This window comes from Neoarius graeffei, chromosome 2 (assembly GCF_027579695.1).
Source record: "Neoarius graeffei isolate fNeoGra1 chromosome 2, fNeoGra1.pri, whole genome shotgun sequence".
In the NCBI taxonomy this organism is placed as follows: Eukaryota; Metazoa; Chordata; class Actinopteri; order Siluriformes; family Ariidae; genus Neoarius; species Neoarius graeffei.
The window spans coordinates 2,646,625-2,666,257 of NC_083570.1; the positions used below are offsets into that span (position 1 = coordinate 2,646,625).

Genomic DNA, 19,633 nt, shown 5'->3' on the forward strand with positions numbered 1-19,633 from the left:
CAGATGAAAACAATTAGAGGCAACCATGATAACAAGCCAGTATTTGGGTAATGATGCTCTCTGGTGTGGAAAGATGGAATCTTTATGGGTGGCTTTCTAAGGTGGTCCAGATTCCAGGTTCTGGTTACCCTCTGGTTGGGATTATCATGATAGTAGCCTTTTATGATTCACTGGATCTCAACCCTAGTCCTGGAGAACTTCTTGTCCTAGATATTTTCATGCTTTTCTGCTTTAGCACACCCACTTTAATGAAGGAAAAGTGATTCATGGTTAATAAAGATTATAAGGTCAGGTCAGAGTCCTGGAGGACTTTGCTACTGGTAACATGTAACCCAGTATGACCTGCCACATGGACAGGTAGCTGGTGTCTAAACCAGCTCCCACACCAGTGTACACTGGTGAGGAGGCTGGCATGTCACCCAGCAGGATTAAAAACAGGACCTGTCAAAGGGCGGATGAGCTCCTCATGAGCCAATAGCCAACATGCAAACCTGGTAACCTGGTAAAGGGCTCTCTTCCATTAGGGAATATGAAGGCCAATCAGCTGCATTCCTATTGGTGGGCATTTGCGTGCTTAATCTCTGGGACCCAGTGACCACACTGGTGGGAAGGAGAGAGGATCAGTAGGCCAGTACAATCTACCCTTGCTTTACTGTTTGCAGGCTGTTCTGTAGCCAATAAACTGTCTCAAGTCCTATGGGAACAGGGATTGGCAAAGGGGCAGGTTACGGGTGTCACTGGAAGTCAAGCAACTGCATGTTAGGTGACTTCAGTATGATGGCCATTTGTTGCAGAACCTGGACAACCATATACTTTGACTGTGGGTCAGCAATTGGATTGTTGAGGCATTAAAGGGCTCATAATTGCAAAGAAGACAGTTGATGCAGAACTTGGATCTGTCTTATGTGACAACCAAACAACCATAAAAAAAGATTTGTTAAATCAGGTATGTTTCAAGCCAGGGTGTCATCAGGTATAAGTGATGGCTCAAAGATGTCAATGTTACCTTGCAGCACCCTTTAAAGCTGTAGCAGTAGCAGGGGCTAATAATAAAATTATTTGCTTGGACCTACAATAGGAGAAGCAAAAGGAAACACACTCTTACACTTATTTTTGAGCAATCTTTAATATAATCTACCATTGGTGCATTTTCAGTGACTTAATTGGTGGAACCAGATAGCAGGCCACAGGTACAGGGTTGATGATAATATTTTGTCTCAACTGTAAGTTGCTTTGGATAAAAGTCTCAGCAAAACAAAGAAAATGTACGTATATGCTTCCGACAGCTAAGGGTTTGATGAATGTGTCAGGATTGGTGGGGAAGCGCATGATGTCCTCCAGGACTCAACAAGAAGCCAATAAATGACATTTGTGCATACTGTTCTTGGGTTAGTGTTTTCCCATGAGAGGCTGTCGCTAGTTTGTAGAGCTCTGGTCACAGTTCAGTTAACTTGCATCTCAACCAGCAATGTGGTGACTGACTATGTACTCAGTACTTGAGCTTTTTTTTAATTATTTAAAAGAACATTTCAAATTAAACAAATAAAGTGATGCATAAAGAATATCCAGCATCAAATCTGATATCAATCATATGTCTGTCAGGATGCAGGCACTTAGAGAGGTATGTGTAGGGGAGAGGGGTGGAAATGCAGACTGGCAAACAAATCCAAAACACAAGAAGAAATCAAGGGAGAGGCAGGGATCGATCGATTGGCAGACAAAGTAATAAGGGCTAGACTAAAGAGGAATGAGACAATAACAAGGGTCAGGATCATGATAAAGCAGGCAGAATAACAAGGCTTGGTATGCCAGCTAAGACACTGAATGATACTCTGCATCGAGTGAGTATGGGAGAGGTGTTTATATAGCATGGGCTGATTAACCAGGAAATGAGTGACAGGCGTAATTAATAGACAGGCAATAGAGGGCATGATGGTTCTTGGGTGTTGTAGGTCAGATCGGCCATGTTTGTAGTCTGAGTGGAAGTGGCGCTCTCTGTCGTGTTACTGACCATGTCATTGGTTAGAGTTTCTGGGCACGGGAAACGAAGATTCAGGGAGAACAGTCAGTTATTGGCATGCCTTGTTGTGCAAGCAGTATTTTTTTTTTAATTTCAAGCAAACTGGAATTGGAAAAAAAAATACAAGAATTCCATATTTTATTCAGAATAGAAAATAGATGACATATCAAATGTTTAAACTGAGAAAATGTATCATTTAAAGAGAAAAATTAGGTGATTTTAAATTTCATGACAACACATCTCAAAAAAGTTTGGACAAGGCCATGTTTCCCACTGTGAGACATCCCCTTTTCTCTTTACAACAGTCTGTAAACGTCTGGGGACTGAGGAGACAAGTTGCTCAAGTTTAGGGAGAGGAATGTTAACCCATTCTTGTCTAATGTAGGATTCTAGTTGCTCAACTGTCTTAGGTCTTTTTTGTCGTATCTTCCATTTTATGATGCACCAAATGTTTTCTATGGGTGAAAGATCTGGACTGCAGGCTGGCCAGTTCAGTACCCGGACCCTTCTTCTACGCAGTCATGATGCTGTAATTGATGCAGTATGTGGTTTGGCATTGTCATGTTGGAAAATGCAAGGTCTTCCCTGAAAGAGACGTCATCTAGATGGGAGCATATGTTGCTCTAGAACATGGATATACCTTTCAGCATTGATGGTGTCTTTCCAGATGTGTAAGCTGCCCATGCCACATGCACTAATGCAACCCCATACCATCAGAGATGCAGGCTTCTGAACTGAGCGCTGATAACAACTCGGGTCGTCCTTCTCCTCTTTAGTCCGAATGACACGGCGTCCCTGATTTCCATAAAGAACTTCAAATTTTAATTCGTCTGACCATAGAACGGTTTTCCAATTTGCCCCAGTCCATTTGAAATGAGCCTTGGCCCAGAGAAGATGTCTGTGCTTCTGGATCATGTTTAGATATGCCTTCTTCTTTGAACTATAGAGTTTTAGCTGGCAACGGCAGATGGCATGGTGACTTGTTTTCACAGATAATGTTCTCTGGAAATAGTCCTGAGCCTATTTCGTGATTTCCAATACGGAAGCATGCCCATATGTGATGCAGTGCCGTCTAAGGGCCCGAAGATCACGGGCACCCAGTATGATTTTCTAGCCTTGACCCTTACGCACAGAGATTCTTCCAGATTCTCTGAATCTTTTGATGATATTATGCACTGTAGATGATGATATGTTCAAACTCTTTGCAATTTTACACTGTCGAACTCCTTTCTGATATTGCTCCACTATTTGTCGGAGCAGAATTAGGGGGATTGGTGATCCTCTTCCCATCTTTACTTCTGAGAGCCGCTGCCACTCCAAGATGCTCTTTTTATACCCAGTCATGTTAATGACCTATTGCCAATTGACCTAATGAGTTGCAGTTTGGTCCTCCAGCTGTTCCTATTTTGTACCTTTAACTTTTCCAGCCTCTTATTGCCCCGTCCCAACTTTTTTGAGATGTGTTGCTGTCATGAAATTTCAAATGAGCCAATATTTGGCATGAAATTTCAAAATGTCTCACTTTCGACATTTGATATGTTGTCTTTGTTCTATTGTGAATACAATATCAGTTTTTGAGATTTGTAAATTATTGCATTCCGTTTTTATTTACAATTTGTAGTTTGTCCCAACTTTTTTGGAATCGGGGTTGTAGATACACCTCTTTCTCTCCCTCCTATTTTATATATATATTTTTTTAATGTTATTGAATGATATATTACTGTACCTTTATATCAAATAAGTATTGTCTCCTCTTTTTCTTTTTGTTCCCAAATAGTTAATTTCTCAAGTATGCTCTTATTTTTTTCATACATATTTAAGTATTTATATTAATTCATATAAAAATTTTTTCTTTGTAAACATGAGTCTGCCTTGATTAGCAGTGCTCTATTTGCAGACTTGTGTAGTCTATTATAATGTTTATATGTAATTGAAATAAAAGATTGAGATCTTGCATTGTCTTTGGTCAGATATTACAAGCTCACCAAAATCCATTTTTTTCTCAGAAGTACTTTCAAGCAAAAAGCATTCAGCATGAACCTAGGATCAGACTAATCAGGTCAATATTGGTGTTTAGATTAAAGGATGAAGATATTATGCAATTACCTATGATACAAAGACAGGACATTGTATAACAAATGTGTGAAAATGCTTTCTGCATTTCGATTTAAACAATAGATTGACTTGATCATCTTGAAGATCTAGTGTTGAATATTATGAGTCTAACAGTGATAATGAAAGCCGAAGTAAAGAGGCTTTATCGGGTTTTTCAAAATGCATACCTCGATATTTCCTAAATATTAATACATTAGCATGTCCCTTTGATCATTTGCTCAGATTTTATAAACAGAAACAAAATTGATTGTTGATCTTCAAAAGGGAAATCAACTTCCACGATCAGGTTTCAGACAAAGCATGTGGAATAGGTGGGAGTAGAAATTAGAAAGTAAAGGAATAGGAAAGCTATTGCCATCCCCCTTTGCCACTGCTAAATCATTGTGGCATTTTATTACAGTGTTAATTAAAACTAAAGAACATGGAATTTCGGTGTGAAAAATGCTATCAAAACAATCTGGTGTGCGATGAACTGGCTCGAAATATTCCCCCAGACAGAATGACTCTGAAAGCCTGTTTGAACCAGCTGTAGAAAAAGGCATAGATGATCGGATTACACATTGAATTGAAATAGCCAACCCAGAGGAATAAATCAAACAGAATTAGCGGAACTGAATATCCTATAAATGGATCTAAGCAGTTACAGGTAAAAAATGGCAGCCAGGAGGTCAGAAACACTCCCATGATTATGGCTAATGTTTTCGTGACCTTCTTTTCTGACTTGCTCACACTGGCTTTTCCCTCAGCTGTCTTCATCTGTGCATTTGTGGATTGAATTGCACGAGCTTGTCTTTGTGCAGCGTGAAAGATAACAGTACTAGGAGTAATTTTACTGTGATACAGAAGCAGATGACACACAGCATAATATCGGTCTAAAGAAACAATACACAGGTTAAAAATGGATGCCGTGCACACAGTGACATCCAAACTGCTGTGTATTTTACAAAAGGTGTTTCCTAAATACCAGCAGGATTCCACAGAGCGTATCATGCTGGGAGGCATCACTATTCCTCCTACAAGCAGATCAGAAACAGCCAGAGAGAGAATGAGGTAATTAGTTGATGTACGTAATTGTCTGAAATGTACAACAGTTATAATCACAAGCAGGTTTCCAAATACAGTGAGAAGAGAAGAAGTGCTAAAGAGGATGTAGAGCAAAACCCGGACTTGTAAAGGATAATCAATCTTCAAACACGAAGTATTAAGTGAACTGAAACAAAGTGAAGGCTCCTCTGATAAATCCAAACTGATGATATTGTCCATCGACTGCTTTCACAGTGTCTTCCAGATCTGAAAAAAATTAACAAGGACATAACAACAATAATTTCAAGAAATCATATTAATCAAATGACCATGATGTATTGCTTTTATAAAAACTTGCAAATGGATTACATTCTAAACAATCATTTTTTAATAAGCCTTCATTTCTCTCCATGCAACCAGAGGTGATTCTAGGGTCTGGTGGGGCCCCAAGCAGAAATCCCCCCCCCTCCATCCTACCCCACACAACAGAAATTCACTAGGACAAACTCTTTATTTTAATAAAACATCAACAAATTCTAAGCAATATAGTTTTTTTTATTTCACAAGTTACAAATTGTGAAGTTACGAACACATGCAGTTCAATAAATCAACAACAAATTGTGAACAGTAATGTTTTTTTATTTCACACGCTACAAAAAGTGAAGTTACAAATAGATGTCAGCATTTTCATAAATGTTTCATAAAAACAACAATTTGTGAGCACCGTTTTCTATATTTCTTAAGTTACTGTAAGTTTCTGTTCATTTTAACAGACAGTGCAAGGTAATTGCCAATTATATTAAAACAAACAAACAAAACAAAAAACTTTAAAGGCTTTTAGCCTTTGTGTAAGGGATATCTTCACAGTATCTGTTTCCGGGCCTTGGCTTGTGCAAATGCGGTGACCATGTCCTCAAGATCCAAAGACCTTCGCACCCTGTGTTCAATGGAGATGAGTGCTAGACCAGAAAGTCTTTCTTAGAGCCAACTTCATTCTCATCTCATCTCATTATCTCTAGCCGCTTTATCCTTCTACAGGGTCACAGGCAAGCTGGAGCCTATCCCAGCTGACTACGGGCGAAAGGTGGGGTACACCCTGGACAAGTTGCCAGGTCATCACAGGGCTGACACATAGACACAGACAACCATTCACACTCACATTCACACCTACGCTCAATTTAGAGTCACCAGTTAACCTAACCTGCATTTCTTTGGACTGTGGGGGAAACCGGAGCACCCGGAGGAAACCCACGCGGACACTGGGAGAACATGCAAACTCCGCACAGAAAGGCCCTCGCCGGCCATGGGGCTCGAACCCAGGACCTTCTTGCTGTGAGGCGACAGCGCTAACCACTACACCACCGTGACGCCCTAGAGCCAACTTAAGTTAACTAACTTTGCTGTCAAATTAAACCAGGCAGTGGCTGTAGTACAGTCATTAAAATCAACAAAAGAAAAGTATAGCCATGCTAACGCGAGTGAAACTAGACTAGCACCATTATATAGCACTACATCATTCATTATTATTTCGACTGACTTACCACTGTCTTGCTTTCTTCTCTCCTCTTTTTTCTTTTTACATTCCCGGGTGGATAGCTCCTCTTCATTTTCTTCTTGATGTCGTAATTAGAAGAATAGCTGGTTTATGTACGACAGGCACAATTTTCTATTTGCAGGTTAATACGCGCAATGACTTTTAAAAATGCAAGTGTCAAATCTCGACTCTCTTTCGCCACCTAGTGGATCAGGGGCCCCAAGCAGCTGCCTGCCTTGACTGGTGACAAGATGCGCCTCTGCATGCAACATGTATGTGAACTTAACCAAGGAGAAGGAATTCTAAATTTATAGTCTGTCTTAGCCAATAGCAGTATGCCAGATTACTCCCTGGTGGTGAATGATTAAACTGACTCATTCACTGATTTATTCCTTTTATTTCCATTTTAAAAGCATGGGAATAGAGTTCAAAATATAATGCAAAAACATTCTGACCCATTCCATGATATTAATTATTATACATATAGGACACTTTTTCGATGGAATAAAAACATGTATTCAATTCCCTTCTAGCATGTTTCATTCATTTTGTTTCATAGCATTCAATATTGTTAGCATATCATTTATCTTCCTTGTATTACATCACTTTACCCAATGGAGAATGAGCATTGAATATGATTTACGATATTGCATGTGTGGCATGGGTTGCGGTATAGGTAGACAGACTACACCACTCTGCGAAATGCACCCAGAGCAATATATTACTACAGAAGTACCAGAATTCAAAATGGCACACAAGTTCGTTTTACTCACAAGGCATGAGACATGGTTCCATTGATAAAAATGTTTGTTCCATTGATAAAAATGTTTGCAAGAGTTCGTAAATCTAGGGCATAATTGGTGACCCTCCTTGAACCTTGGGTGATGGTGAGTAGGCTCTCACCGACTTCAATTCCTTCCAGTTCATTATTGAACACACACTTGAATAACTCCAGAAACCTGTCATAGGAGGTGGTGTGTTCACCGCCGCTCCTCCACACTGCGCTAGCCCATTGTAGCGCTTTGCTGATTAAAAGTGCAAGAAATCCGGTGATCTTGCATTCATCCAAGATGTGTGGGAGCAAGGAGAAGTACATGGAGCACTGAAGCAGAAACACCTTGCAGCTGAGGGCATCCCCGGTGTACTTCTTGAGGCATGGAAGTGGGAGTGCAGGACTCGAAGGAGCTTCGGGACATGTTAGGAGGGCCTGCAGCATCATAGCAGTGAGCTGAGCCATCTTGATGTTGAGATTGGTGAGCATTTGCTGATGTTCTCCTAAAAGGTGCCTTTGAGAGATCAAAGCAACCTACTGCTCCTCCATTGCTTCATCCATATGCAGCAAAGTATCCTGTCAGGATGCAGGCACTTATGAATTTATGTGCAGGGGAGAGCGGGGAATGCAGACTGACAAACAAATCCAAAACACTAGGTGAAATCAAAGTTGAGGGACGGGGGGGGGGGGGGGGGGGGGGGGGGGGGTGAGTCGATCAATTGGCAGACAGAGTAATAAGAACTAGACTAAAGAGTAACGAGAATGAGATAATAACAAGGATCGAGAACATGATAAGGCAGACAGAACAACAAGGCTTGGTATGACAGGTAAGACACTGAACAATACTTCACATCGAGTGAGAAAGGTGTTTATACAGCGTGGGCTGATTAACCAGGAAATGAGTGACAGGTGTAATTAATAGACAGGCGATAGAGGGCACTGTTCTTGGGTATTGTCGGTCAGATCAGCCATGTTTGTAGTCTGACTGGAAGTGGCGCTCTCTGTTGCATTATTGAGAATGTCATTGGTTGGAGTTTCTGGGCATGGGAAATGAAGGTTCAAGGAGAACAATCAGTTATTGGCATGCCTTGTTGTGCAAGCAGGGTTTGTTTTTTGTTTTTAAATTTCAAGCAAACTGGAATTGGGGGGAAAAAATACAAGCAAAAGACAGAAGCCAGACAGTTCAAAGCAGTGGAGATTAAATTGCTGTAAAACAGGTGGAGGTAAAAGTTATTGGTGGATAAATATGTGGATGTAAATACTGGTCTTGCATTGTCTTTGGTCAGATATTGCAAGCTTACCAAAGTCCATTTTTTTCTCGAAAGTCCTTTCAAGCAAAAGCATTGAGCATGAACCTAGGCTCAGAAACATCAGGTCAATATCGGTGTTTGGATTAAAGGATGAAGATATTATGCAAGTCCTCATTTATACAAAGACAGGACATTGTATAACAAACAAAAATCTGGGAAAACGTTTCTGCATTTCTATTTAAATGACAGATTGACTTTATCATCACGAAGAAACAGTGTAGAATATTACAAGTCTAACATGAAGTCATAATGAAAGCTGAAGCAAAGAGGCTTTATTGGGTTTATTTCAAAATGCATACGTCAATATTTGCCTAAATAAGAATACATTAGCATGTCCGTTAGATCATTTACTCAGATTTTATAACAACAGAAAATGATTAATTGTTGATCCTCAAAAGGGGGATCAATTTCAATGATCAGGTTTCAGACTTAAAGTAGGGTGGAATAGACAGGAGTAGAAATTAGATAGTAAAGGAACGGGAAAGCTATTGCCATCCCTCTTTTCACTATGAAATCATTGTGGGATTTTATTACAGTGTCAAGTAAAACTAAAGAACATTGAATTTCAGCTTGAAAAATGCAATCAAAATAATCTGGTGTGTGATGAATTGGCTTGAAATATTCCCCCAGACAGAATGACTCTGAAAGCGTGTCTGAACCAGCTGTAGAAAAAGGCATACACGATCGGATTACACGTTGAATTGAAATATCCGACCCAGAGGAATAAATCAAACAGAATCGGAGGAACTGAATATCCTGTAAATGGATCTAAGCAGTTACAGATAAAAAACGGCACCCAGGAGGTCAGAAACACTCCCATGATTATGGCTAATGTTTTCGTGGCCTTCTTTTCTGACTTGCTCATACTGGCTTTTTCCTCAGCTGTCTTCATCTGTGCATTTGTGGATTGAATTGCACGAGCTTGTCTTCGTGCAGTGCGAAAGATTTTCCCATACACACAGAGCATGATTACTGCAGGGATGTAAAAGCAGAGCATAGGAAACACCACAGCTGCGGCTTTAGCTTGAAAAACCATACATGCACCTTCACAAAGGAAGTTATTGTAATAAAACTCTTCATTTCCAAGAATATTGAGCTCCAGAAATATCATCCCAAACCCGAGTGCAGCAGAAAAGCCCCAACACACTATGATCATTAATCTAACGGTAGTTGGAGTCATTTTACTGTGATACAGAAGCGGATGACACACAGCATAATATCGGTCTAAAGAAATAATACACAGGTTAAAAATGGATGCAGTGCACACAGTGACATCCAAACTGCTGTGAATTTTACAAAAGATGTTTCCTAAATACCAGCAGGATTCCACAGAGCGTATCATGCTGGGAGGCATCACTATTCCTCCTACAAGCAGATCAGCAACAGCCAGAGAGAGAATGAGGTAATTAGTTGATGTACGTAATTGTCTGAAATGTACAACAGTTATAATCACAAGAAGGTTTCCAAATACAGTGAGAAGAGAAGAAGTGCTAAAGAGGATGTAGAGCAAAACCCGAACTTGTAAAGGATAATCAATCTTCAAACACGAAGTATTAAGTGAACTGAAACAAAGTGAAGGCTCCTCTGATAAATCCAAACTGATGATATTGTCCATCGACTGCTTTCACAGTGTCTTCCAGATCTGAAAAAATTAACAAGGACATAACAACAATAATTTCAAGAAATCATATTAATCAAATGAGCATGATGTATTGCTTTTATAAAAACTTGCAAATGGATTACATTCTAAACAATCCTTTTTTAATAAGCCTTCATATCTCTCCATGCAACATGTACAGTATGTGAACTAAACCAAGGAGAAGGAATTCTAAATTTATAGTCTGTCTTAGCCAATAGCAGTATGCCAGATTACTCCCTGGTGGTGAATGATTAAACTGACTCATTCACTGATTTATTCCTTTTATTTTCATTTTAAAAGCATGGGAATAGAGTTCAAAATATAATGCAAAAACATTCTGACCCATTCCATGATACTAATTATTATACATATAGGACACTTTTTCGATGGAATAAAAACATGTATTCTATTCCCTTCTAGCATGTTTCATTCATTTTGTTTCATAGCATTCAATATTGTTAGCATATCATTTATCTTCCTTGTATTACATCACTTTACCCAATGGAGAATGAGCATTGAATATGGTTTACGATATTGCATGTGTGGCATGGGTTGCGGTATAGGTAGACAGACTACACCACTCTGCGAAATGCACCCAGAGCAATATATTACTACAGAAGTACCAGAATTCAAAATGGCACACAAGTTCGTTTTACTCACAAGGCATGAGACATGGTTCCATTGATAAAAATGTTTGTTTTTATTGACAAAATATATCAATGTTAAAAACCAATAAAATCGACACAAAAAAAGACAAATTTCACTCACACCACACATATGACCAAAAAGTAAGGGTCCCTGGTCTGAGGCTTAAAGATGGGGAGGCAGATCACCACAGGTCAGAGGAATCCCAAGAAAGCCACACCACTCACATGTGCACACACACAACAAAAGTTCTAGTACAATGCATACGTGAACACCACACACAAGAAGGGGACACCACCACCTCAGGGATACAGCTGTCCTCCCCACTTTAGGCTCTCAGCTCCTGGGAATAATATAGCATGGGTAAAAATACACTCACACATCAAATTACAAACAAATAATAATATAATAACTAAAATTGGCCAATAGATTAGGGCCCTACAAACTGATGACCCACAGCTGTGGGCCTCCTGCCAACAGTATAGTTAACTTACAAACAAACAAACAATCCATCCATCCATCCATTTTCTACCACTTATCCAGGTCGCAGGGGTAGCAGCCTAAGCAGAGCAGCCCAGACTTCCCTCTCCCTGGCCACCTCCACCAGCTCTTCCAGGGGAATGCCGAGGCATTCCCAGGACAGCCGAGAGATGTAATCTCTCCAGCGTGTCCTGGGTCTGTCCCGGGGTCTCCTCCCAGTGGGGCATGCACAGAGAACCTCCTTTGGGAGGTGTCTAGAAGGCATCCTGACAAGCTGCCCGAACCACCTCCACTGACTCCTTTCGATGTGGAGGAGCAGCGGTTCTACTCAGAGTCTCTCCCGAATGACCAAGCTTCTCACCCTGTCTCTAAGGGACAGCCCAGCCACCCTGCAGAGAAAACTCGTTTCTACCGCTTGCATCTGCAATCTCATTCTTTTGGTCACTACCCACAGCTCGTGACCATAGGTGAGAGTGGGAATGTAGATGGACCAGTAAATTGAGAGCTTTGCCTTTTGACTCAGCTCTCTCTTTACCACAACAGACCGGTGTAGCGTCTGCATCACTGCTGACACTGCCCCGATCCGTCTGTCCAACTCTCACTCCCCCTTACCCTCACTAGTGAACAAAACCCCAAGATACTTAAACTCCTCCACTTAAGGTAGCAACTCCCCCCTGACCTGAAGTAGGCACTCCACCCATTTCCAGCTGAGCACCATGGCCACAGACTTGGAGGTGCTGATCCTCATCCCAGCTGCTTTGCACTCAACTGCAAACCGTCCCAGTGCATGCTGTAAGTCACAGATTGATGAAGCCAACAGGACCACATCATCCACAAAAAGCAGAGACGTGATCCTGATGCCACCAAACTGGACACTCTCCGCCCCTTGGCTGCACCTAGAAATTCTGTCCATAAAAGTTATGAACAGAACCGGTGACAAAGGGCAGCCCTGGCGGAGTCCCACATGCACCAGGAACGAGTCTGACTTACTGCCGGTAATGCAAACCAAACTCCTGCTCCAGTCATACAGGGTCCGAATGGCCCGCAGTAGTGGGCCCTGAACTCCATACTCCTGAAGCACCCCCACAGAGCACTCAGAGGGACACGGTCATAAGCCTTCTCCAGGGCCACAAAACACATGTAGACCAGTTGGGCAAACTCCCATGCACCTTTAGACTTAGACAACCTTTATTGTCATTCAGTCTACAAGAAGTGTACACCAAACAAAACAGTCCTGTAGTGCCTCTATAGCCCCCTCAGACCACACCCTCACCTGCCTCACTGTAGGTTTCCCTCTGATCAGCAGGGGCTTATATGCAGGGATCAGCATAATGGATAAATGGTCAGAAGAGCCAAGGTGGGGGCGGGGGGCTGCTTTGAGTGCATCCTTCATGTTGGTGTAGGCCATATCTAATGTGTTCACTCCCCTGGTTGCACAATCCACATGCTGGTGAAAATGAGGGAGGACTGTCTTCATGTTGGCCTGGTTAAAACCCCCAGCCACAATGAAAAAGCCCTCAGTGTGAGTGGATTGCAACTCACTGATGGTCTGGTAGAGAACACTCATAACCTCCTTTGTGTTAGCACTGGGGGGCACGTACACAGAAGTGATGGAAACTAAAGTAAACTCCCTGGGCAGATAGAATGGTCTACAATTTACAGTTAGAAGCTCAATGTCCAGTGAGCAATGGCTCGAGACTAACTTAGCATTTTTACACCAACTGTTATTGATATAAATACACAAACCACCCCCTTGGGATTTACCACTTAGTGTGCAGCTCCTGTCAGCATGAAACATAGCTAGCCCCTCGATGCTAACAACATTGTCCGGGATTGAAGAGTTAAGCCATGTCTCTGTCAGAATTATAGCACAGCAGTTCCTCAACTCTTGTTTTGATGTTAATTCCAGCTGCAGATGATCCATTTTGTTCTCCAGGGAGCGAACATTAGTGAGGAAGATGGATGGAAGCAGTGTTTTATAAGTGTTAGCTTTTAGCTTAGCTGTTAGCCCCCCCCGACAACTACATTTCCACCTTCAGTCACACTGCCTCCACTTACTCCTCCATCAGCTTGTGCTGCTAAGGGAGTCCGCTGCACCGTAGACCCCTGGGTCTTGCTGGTGCAGCACTCCGAGGCTATGGAAACACTCCCGAGTAGTTGTGTCTATGAAGCTGAAATCACTGGATGATCGTAATTCCAGCAAGTGCTGGTGACTATATATAAACATACTGAAAGGTACAACCCTGATTCCAAAAAAGTTGAGACAAAGTACAAATTATAAATAAAAACAGAATGCAATGATGTGGAAGTTTCAAAATTCTATATTTTATTCAGAATAGAACATAGATGACATATCAAATGTTTAAACTGAGAAAATGTATCATTTAAAGAGAAAAATTAGGTGATTTTAAATTTCATGACAACACATCTCAAAAAAGTTGGGACAAGGACATGTTTACCACTGTGAGGCATCCCCTTTTCTCTTTACAACAGTTTGTAAACGTCTGGGGACTGAGGAGACAAGTTGCTCAAGTTTAGGGATAGGAATGTTAACCCATTCTTGTCTAATGTAGGATTCTAGTTGCTCAACTGTCTTAGGTCTTTTTTGTCGTATCTTCCGTTTTATGATGCACCAAATGTTTTCTATGGGTGAAAGATCTGGACTGCAGGCTGGCCAGTTCAGTACCCGGACCCTTCTTCTATGCAGCCATGATGCTGTAATTGATGCAGTATGTGGTTTGTCATTGTCATGTTGGAAAATGCAAGGTCTTCCCTGAAAGAGACATCGTCTGGATGGGAGCATATGTTGCTCTAGAACCTGGATATACCTTTCAGCATTGATGGTGTCTTTCCAGATGTGTAAGCTGCCCATGCCACACGCACTAATGCAACCCCATACCATCAGAGATGCAGGCTTCTGAACTGAGCGCTGATAACAACTTGGGTCGTCCTTCTCCTCTTTAGTCCGAATGACACGGTGTCCCTGATGTCCATAAAGAACTTCAAATTTTGATTTGTCTGACCACAGAACAGTTTTCCACTTTGCCACAGCCCATTTTAAATGAGTCTTGGCCCAGAGAAGACGTCTGCACTTCTGGATCATGTTTAGATATGGCTTCTTCTTTGAACTATAGAGTTTTAGCTGGCAACGGTGGATGGCATGGTGAATTGTGTTCACAGATAATGTTCTCTGGAAATATTCCTGAGCCGATTTTGTGATTTCCAATACAGAAGCATGCCCGTATGTGATGCAGTGCCGTCTAAGGGCCCGAAGATCACGGGCACCCAGTATGGTTTTCCAGCCTTGACCCTTATGCACAGAGATTCTTCCAGATTCTCTGAATCTTTTGATGATAATATGCACTGTAGATGATGATATGTTCAAACTCTTTGCAATTTTACACTGTCGAACTCCTTTCTGATATTGCTCCACTATTTGTAGGCACAGAATTAGGAGGATTGGTGATCCTCTTCCCATCTTTACTTCTGAGAGCCGCTGCCACTCCAAGATGCTATTTTTATACCCAGTCATGTTAATGACCTATTGCCAATTGACCTAATGAGTTGCAATTTGGTCCTCCAGCTGTTCCTTTTTTGTACCTTTAACTTTTCCAGCCTCTTATTGCCCCTGTCCCAACTTTTTTGAGATGTGTTGCTGTCATGAAATTTCAAATGAGCCAATATTTGGCATGAAATTTCAAAATGTCTCACTTTCGACATTTGATATGTTGTCTATGTTCTATTGTGAATACAATTTCAGTCTTTGAGATTTGTAAATTAGTGCATTCCGTTTTTATTTACAATTTGTACTTTGTCCCAACTTTTTTGGAATCAGGGTTGTATTACTGACTAGGAAGTGTATTTTGATTGAGAAAACCGTAACTGTCGTGAGCCCATGCTGAACAGAGCACCACCATCTTGGTCATAGAACCCTCCAGTACCCTTGCAAGGATAAAGAGCTGGTCCAGTGTTCCATGACCAGGATGAAAACTGCATTGTTCCTCCTGAATCTGAGGTTCAACTATCGACCTGACTCTCCTCTCCAGCACCCCAACATAGGCTTTCCCAGGGAGGCTGAGAAGTGTGATCCCCTATAGTTGGAACACACTCTCCGATCCCCCTTTTTAATAAGGGGGACCACCACCCCAGTCTGCCAATCCAGAGGCACTGTCCCCGACCTCCACGCAATGTTGAAGAGGCGTGTCAACCAAGACAGCCCAACAACATCCAGTGCCTTCAGGAACTCAGGATGAATCTCATCCAACCCTGGAGCTTTGCCACTGAGGAGCTTTTTAACCACTTCAGCAACCTCAGCCCCTGTGATGGGCGAGTCCTCCCAAACACCTCAGACTCTGCATCCTCCTCGGACACCATGAAGGTGGGATTGAGGAGATCCTTGAAGTATTCCTTCCACTGCCAGATGATGTCCCCAGTTGAGGTCAACAGCACTCCATCCTCACTGTAGACAGTTGGGACAAAGCACTGCTTTCCCTTCCTGAGCCGGCGGATGGTTTGCTAGAATCTCTTCAAGGCCAACTGAAAATCACTTTCCATGGCCTCACCGAACTCCTCCCACACCAAAGTTTTTGCTTCCATGACTGCCAGAGCCATGTTCCGCTCAGCCCGTCGGTATCTGTCAGCTGCCTCTGGAGACCTTCTTCAGCTTGATGGCTCCCCTCACCACAGGCGTCCACCACCGGGTTTGGGGATTACCACCATGACAGGCACCAACAACCTTGCAGCTGCAGCTCTGCACGCCCACCTCAGCAATGGAGGTGTGGAACATGGTCCACTTGGACTCAATGTCCCCATCCTCCCCCAGTATGCAGTTGAAGCTCTGCCGGAGGTGGCAATTGAAGATCCGACGGACAAGAGCCTCAGCCAGACATTCCCAGCATAACCTCACTACACGTTTGGGCCTACCAGGACTGTCCAGCCTCCTCCCCCACTATCTGATCCAGCTTGCCACCAGGAAGTGATCAGTTGATAGCTCTGCTTCTCTCTTCACCTAAGTGTCCCAGACATATGGTCATAGATCAGATGAAATGACTACAAAGTCAATCATCAATCTACGGCCTTGGGTGTCCTCGTGCCACATGCACTTATGGACACCCTTATGCTCAAACATGGTGTTTGTTATGGCCAAACCGTGCATGGCACAGAAGTCCAACAACAGAACACCACTCGGGTTCAGATTGGGCAGGCCGTTCCTCCCAATCACACCCCTCCAAGTCTCACCGTCATTGCCCACGTAGGCATTGAAGTCCCCCAGTAAAACAATGGAGTCCCCTCGTGGTGCACTGTCTAGCAGTCCACTCAAGGACTCCAAGAAGGTTGGGTACTCAACTACCATTTGGCCCCTAAGTGCAAATAGTCAGAGACCATTCCCCGACCTGAAGGTGCAGGGAAACGACCCTCTCATTCACTGGGGAGAACTCCAATGTTAGTGTACCAAACTTACAAACAAAGCAAACAGAATTATAAACATACAAATGAAATGAATGATAGTAGTAGGCCAAATACTGCAATCATTAGTGACCTGCAGCAATAAATAGTAGGCCTTTACCAGTGATCAACTCAAAAAAAGAAGAAAAGAAACACAAAAGTTAAAAAACAAATTAAAAAAAAACGAAGAAACCCAATCCCACCCTACAATGTCAGGGAATTTGGCTCTTTAACATACAACACAGAGCCCAATCACCACATTGTGGCAGCGGGGGCATGGTCAAGCACCGGTCTGTGACAGGAGGGCAGAGTCAGGGAAGGTAAGTGGCAGAATCACTACACCTGAGAGCAATTAACCTGTGTTTGTGTGTGTCTTCCCAGTGACCGCGCCCTATTTAAGGAGGGAGAGCGAGAGCAGAGGGGTCTCTCTCCACAACCAGATAACCAGAATGTGTGTGCGTGCATGTGTGGCTGAGAGAGAAAGCTATTCCACTGAAAAGTGAAAATAAAAGAGTTTTTGCAAACTCAGACTCTGTCCTGCCGTCCTCTGCGCTCCACCCACATCCAGTGAACCTTACAGTGGTGCCGAAACCCAGGATAATAGTGGAGCACCAGCCGATCAGCCCCATGGAGTCCTCCCCATTTGCCGACCTGGTCCACGCCCTCGCCACGGCCCAGCAAAGCCAGCACCAGGCACTTGTCACCCTCCGGAAGGAACAGGAGCAACGCTTCAAAGCCTTGGTGCTGGCCCAGCAGGAAGACCGCGAGGCATTCCGGCACCTCCTTGCGTCGGCGGGGTCCACCAGCGCTCTGGCCTCGGGCCCGTCTCCCCTCACCGTTACCAAGATGGGTCCACAGGACGACCCCGGGGCTTTCATCACGCTATTCAAACAAGTCGCAGAAGCCTCGGGGTGGCCAATGGAGCAGCGCGTGGCGCGCCTTCTCCCCCTCCTAATGGGAGAGGCACAGCTGGCTGCGCTACAGCTCCCCGCTGACCGTCGGCTGGTCTAGGCCGTCCTCCAGTGCGTGGGGCACACGGCAGAGCAACAGCGCCAGTGCTTCCGCACTTTGCGCTTGGAGGAAGTTGGCCGGCCATTCGTGTTTGGCCAGCAGCTCCGGGATGCCTGCTGGCGGTGGTTGAGGGCCAACAACCACGACGCTGAGGGGATCATCGACCAGGTGGTGCTGGAACAATTCGTCACTCGCTTACCAGCAGGAACCACGGAGTGGGTCCGGTGCCACCGCCCAGCGTCGCTGGATCAGGCAGTCGAGCTGGCGGAGGATCATTTGGCGGCTGTTCCGGTGGCAGGACAGCAGACGGCATCTTCTCTTCTCTCCTCTTCTCTCTCTCTCTCTCCCCCTCCTTCTGTGTCTCGTCCTTGCCCCATTCCCCCACCGCGGAGACGGGGGCCGGTGCCACCCCAGCCGGCCCGCCGGACCCGCGGTGCCCTCCCGTTTCTCCCTTCTGTGTCTGTCTCTCCCCCACCTCAGGTGAGTGAGCCCCAGAACACCGGTGCAGAGGGAAAGCCCGGGCCGGTTTGCTGGCGCTGCAGGAAGCCGGGCCATCTTCAACAGCAGTGCACGGCAATGGAAGTGGGCGCGGTGGTTCGGATCCCCGACGCGCCAGAGGCTGCCCTCGATCGGGCCGGAGCGTATCGCATACCGGTGAGTATCCAAGGGGCTACATATCAGGCGTTGGTGGATTCTGGTTGTAATCAGACCTCAATTCACCAAAGCCTGGTTCAAAACGAGGCATTAGGGGGAGCACAAGGGGTGAAGGTGTTGTGTGTGCACGGGGATGTTCACCGCTACCCTTTGGTGTCGGTCCACATTATTTTCAGAGGGGAAAAATTTATAGTGAAGGCGGCGGTTAATCCTCGCCTTACCCACTCTTTAATTTTGGGGACTGATTGGCCGGGATTTCAGGGTTTAATGACACGCCTAGTAAAGAGTGGGTCCTGCCATTTGACAGGGGGAGGTCCCGGTGTCGCTTTGGCGGGGGCAGCTGTCACAGAGCCGTCTATGCCATCTCACCGTCAGAGTGAGGAGCTGCTGGCTCCTCCTCTCTCTATTGGGGAATCCCTCGCGGATTTCCCATTAGAACAATCGCGAGATGAGACTCTGCGACATGCATTTGACCAAGTGAGAGTAATCGATGGTCAAACGCTCCAGCCGAACGCCACCCCGCCCTTCCCCTACTTTGCAATTATGAAGGATAGGTTATACCGAGTGACGCAGGACACTCAAACTAAAGAGCGAATCACACAGCTTTTAATTCCGAAGAGCCGCCAGGAATTGGTATTCCAGGCGGCTCACTTTAATCCCATGGCTGGACACTTAGGGCAGGATAAAACACTAGCCCGAATAATGGCCCGATTCTATTGGCCGGGGATTCGCGGCGATGTTCGTAGGTGGCATACGGCATGCCGCGAATGCCAGTTAGTGAATCCCGCGGCCATTCCAAAAGCGCCTTTGCACCCTCTTCCATTAACCGAGACCCCGTTTGAGAGAATTGGGATGGATCTCGTCGGGCCATTAGATTGGTCAGCATGAGGGTACCGCTTTATATTAGTTCTGGTGGACTATGCAACGCGATACCCGGAAGCAGTGCCTCTGCGCAATATCTCAGCACGCAGTATTGCAGAGGCGC

The 19,633-nt window shown here is 44.1% G+C and overlaps 2 protein-coding genes across 2 annotated transcripts; both read right to left on the reverse strand.

Annotated features, from left to right (window-relative positions):
• Positions 1 to 4,582: 4,582 nt before the first annotated feature.
• LOC132876026 (trace amine-associated receptor 8-like) lies at positions 4,583 to 5,398 on the reverse strand. The gene is made up of 2 exons (XM_060913241.1): positions 5,080 to 5,398; positions 4,583 to 5,007 (listed from the first exon to the last, which is right to left on the reverse strand). Exons 1-2 carry the CDS (start codon positions 5,396 to 5,398, stop codon positions 4,583 to 4,585), a joined length of 744 nt encoding a protein of 247 aa, XP_060769224.1.
• Positions 5,399 to 9,357: 3,959 nt separating this feature from the next.
• Positions 9,358 to 10,389, reverse strand: LOC132871537 (trace amine-associated receptor 1-like). The gene has a single exon (XM_060905770.1). The coding sequence runs from the start codon at positions 10,387 to 10,389 to the stop codon at positions 9,358 to 9,360; it is 1,032 nt and encodes a 343-aa protein (XP_060761753.1).
• Positions 10,390 to 19,633: the final 9,244 nt, after the last annotated feature.